Below are 3,192 nucleotides of genomic sequence, written 5' to 3' on the forward strand. Positions count from 1 at the left end.
GCTAAGTGGTCCCTGAGGATTGGAAGGGGTGAGTGAATCCTTAAGGGTCAGAGCTGAGTCTTCTGATTAGCATTCATTGTGAGGGGGAGCCCTGCTCTAGGCAAGTCACATGTATGAAAATCCAGGTTATGCTAAAGAAATTTAAGGGTAATGATTCATGACTTACCACAGAGTGCCTTTAAATAGCAAGTTCCTCTTGTTCATGAAAAAAAGAATTTGATTGACTGAGGAGAGGGGGAAAAAAGGTTTCTAGCCCACTTTTGAGAACCATGGCTGTTGCATAGAGTAAAGTGTGCCTGCATGATGCCCAGGGTGGGCTGTACCAAAGAATAGGGATAATCAGGACTCACACCTGCACGGTACGCTTTACGAGCTGGTAGAGACCAGGGGCCCTGTGGTGCAGCAGAGAGACAATTAAACCTGAATGTCTAGTCCTGCCCTGCCCCTTACTGAACTGTGTGACCTTGAGCAAGTCTCTTCACTTCTGGTGATTCTGTTCTGTGATATGAAGGCATTGAACTAGATGATTGCTAAGGCTCCTTTTGCCCCCCAGTTCTATGAGAGAAGGAGAGCAGGGCTCATTTTACTGACAAGGAAATGCCAGTTGGAGTTGGTTAAGGCACTGGCTCAAGGTCACCCTTCTGGTGAGAGCCCTGGTTCCCTTTTCACTGTAACCATCCCCATCCCCCATGGACTTTCTGGGCTGTTTGAATAGACAACACAAAAACCCTTAGCGGTCCGTTGCTGTGCCCGTGAATGCACAATGGGCTAAGTCCTGGGTGGGAGATTGGCCAGCTCTGGACGCAGGCACTCACCCATCCGTCCTTCTTCCTTCCCTCTGTTTCAGATGAGGCTCGCTCCAACAAGTGCGGGATCCTGGTGCACTGTCTGGCGGGCATCAGCCGCTCCGTCACCGTCACCGTGGCTTACCTGATGCAGAAACTGAACCTGTCTCTGAATGATGCCTATGACTTTGTAAAGAGGAAAAAGTCCAACATCTCTCCAAATTTCAATTTCATGGGGCAGCTGCTGGACTTTGAGAGGACCCTGGGCCTCAGCAGTCCCTGTGACAATCGCGTCCCTAGCGAGCAGCTGTACTTTACAACACCCACCAATCACAACCTTTTCCAGCTCAACACTCTTGAGTCTACATGAGGCCGGGGCCCCCGTGGGTGGGGGGCGAGCATTTGGATTCTTGCAAAGGAACTGGAGCTTCAAGCATTTCACAAAACAAAACACACCACGTAATGTGGGCCGCTGGTGAAAATCGCCTGTGGGCCCCTTCCTCTACGGGCCACAACCCTAAGAGGACTTGCTTCCCCTAAGCCACGGAAGATCTGTTTGCTGCTTTTCAAGATGGAAGAGAAAATATTCTGAGTCGGGAGCTGCTTTGAGCATCCTGATTTGTGGTGGTGATTTCGGAGGGCAGTCGCCCCAGGTGCCTTCTGCCCCCTCTTCCGTCGTTGGCAGCCTCTGCAGTGGGGAAGCCTGGACACGTACCTGTATCAGCCGGCAAACTGGGAGGTGCCAGCACCCTTGGGAACCTTCCCGAAGAGCCCCGAGATCATGGTGGCATTTGTTTCTTTATCTTTTTTTTTTTTTTTTAAGATACAAGCTTGAATTTACTCTTGTCATGGGGGAGGGGGGCAGGTAAAGCCAAGCTCTCTGGAGTACAGAGCGTTCAAACTCGTTTTAAAAGAAAAAAAAAGGCATGTAATTTTCTGACCATGTGTACAGACAATGGTGGGCTGTGGAAAAACCAGTGTTTTCTCCTGTTCCTCTTTGAAGAAGAGAGAGAGAGAAAGAAGATTGTTCTCAGTTTTTGTTTAGTGTTTTTTTAAAGGAGAAAATATCCAATGTCTCAATTGACCAAATGCATTTTGCACATTTGTGAAGCCTTGGGGTATTGTCCTGGCATGTTTGGGTCCTTCTTTGAGAGGGTGCTCAGCTGCTGGCTTTTAAGAGGAAGGGATGAGGGTCAGAAAGGCCGATGCCCATTTGTAAATCTCTTCCCTTCTTCTTCCTTTGACTTCTCCTTCCCCACCACCCCCAACTCTGCACTGAATTGATGGAGATGACGCTTAAGCTGCAATTGCTTCTGGGTTATCTTCGGGTTTGGGGGTTTGTAAATCTGCCTCCTTTCCTTGCTCATTCTTCAAAGACATCCTACCTGGAAGGGCCAAGGACAGAGTTATGGTGTTGGGCAGTGGATCCAGGGAGGGTGCTAGCCCTCTGGTCTGACCTAGTATCCTGTGCTGGGAACACTGCCATTGAGGACCTGACATTAACTCACTACCTTTTGGTTTAGCCTGAGTGGGGGGCTGGGGCATCTAAATCGGGGCATAGGCTTGGGAATCGGGGTGGGGTGAGGGGTCTGTTCTGACCCCTCTTTACTTCTGGAGTTTCTCTCTTCTTACACCTCTGTCAATTTCCTCAAACCGGCAACATCCGGAACTCAGGCCCACTCCCAGTATCCGGCTGGAGTAACCCCTGTCCTGCCGTGCCTTCTGCAAAGAGAAGACTTGTTTCTGTTTCTGCCTGGTGTCAAGAAAATGGAGAGGGGCCAGGGGAGGCAGCTAGAGGAGTGGGAGGAAAGGACAGTGATATCCATGGGGGGGGGGAGGGGGGGGATCAGGGGAGAGGGGTCCTCCTTTTCGTAATGATGTTTTGGGGGTTGAGGAGGGTACAAGGTGGGAGTGGGAGGAAGAGTGTGGGAGCCTCAGAGCAAATGGAGAATGTGTTCACTGCATCTGACCTCATCGAGGGTTTTATTTTCAGGGAATTTTGGGGCCATGAATTATTAAAAACGTGTCATGGCTGAGAGAGCTGACCAAACAGCTTCCTGGGCTGTGGATGGTTCCTTTTTTTATTTTCATTTTTAATTCTTTTATTTTTAAAAAACAAAAACAAAACGAACTGCATTCAACAACCCAGAAAGATGCATCTGATGTGCAAATAAGGGTTTGTTAGAGAGGGCCGGTTTTGCTTTGTGACTTAATGAAGGAAAATTTGTGACCCTATATGTGTGTACATATATATACATATATATATATGACATATATATATCCTGAACCAATAATGGGACTTTGTTTATATTGCAAATAAATATTATTTTTTCTTTAATAAAACGAAGAGTGTTTCTGTGTCCGGTAACTCTCTTTAACCCACAGAAGCCAGGGCAGTTGTGTGTAG

At 48.1% G+C, this 3,192-nt stretch overlaps 1 protein-coding gene across 1 annotated transcript in view; it reads left to right on the forward strand.

Moving 5' to 3' along the window:
* The window catches only part of DUSP7 (dual specificity phosphatase 7), a 12,344-nt gene extending 9,736 nt beyond the window's left edge, over positions 1–2,608 (forward strand). The window contains exon 3 of the mRNA XM_027837015.1: positions 848–2,608. Within this exon, the coding sequence (XP_027692816.1) occupies positions 848–1,155 (308 nt within the window). The 3' untranslated portion in view covers positions 1,156–2,608. The remainder of the gene's footprint in view (positions 1–847) is intronic.
* The last annotated feature ends 584 nt before the right edge of the window (positions 2,609–3,192 follow it).

Source organism: Vombatus ursinus, unplaced genomic scaffold (genome assembly GCF_900497805.2).
Source record: "Vombatus ursinus unplaced genomic scaffold, bare-nosed wombat genome assembly UNPS02014820.1, whole genome shotgun sequence".
NCBI lineage: Eukaryota > Metazoa > Chordata > Mammalia > Diprotodontia > Vombatidae > Vombatus > Vombatus ursinus.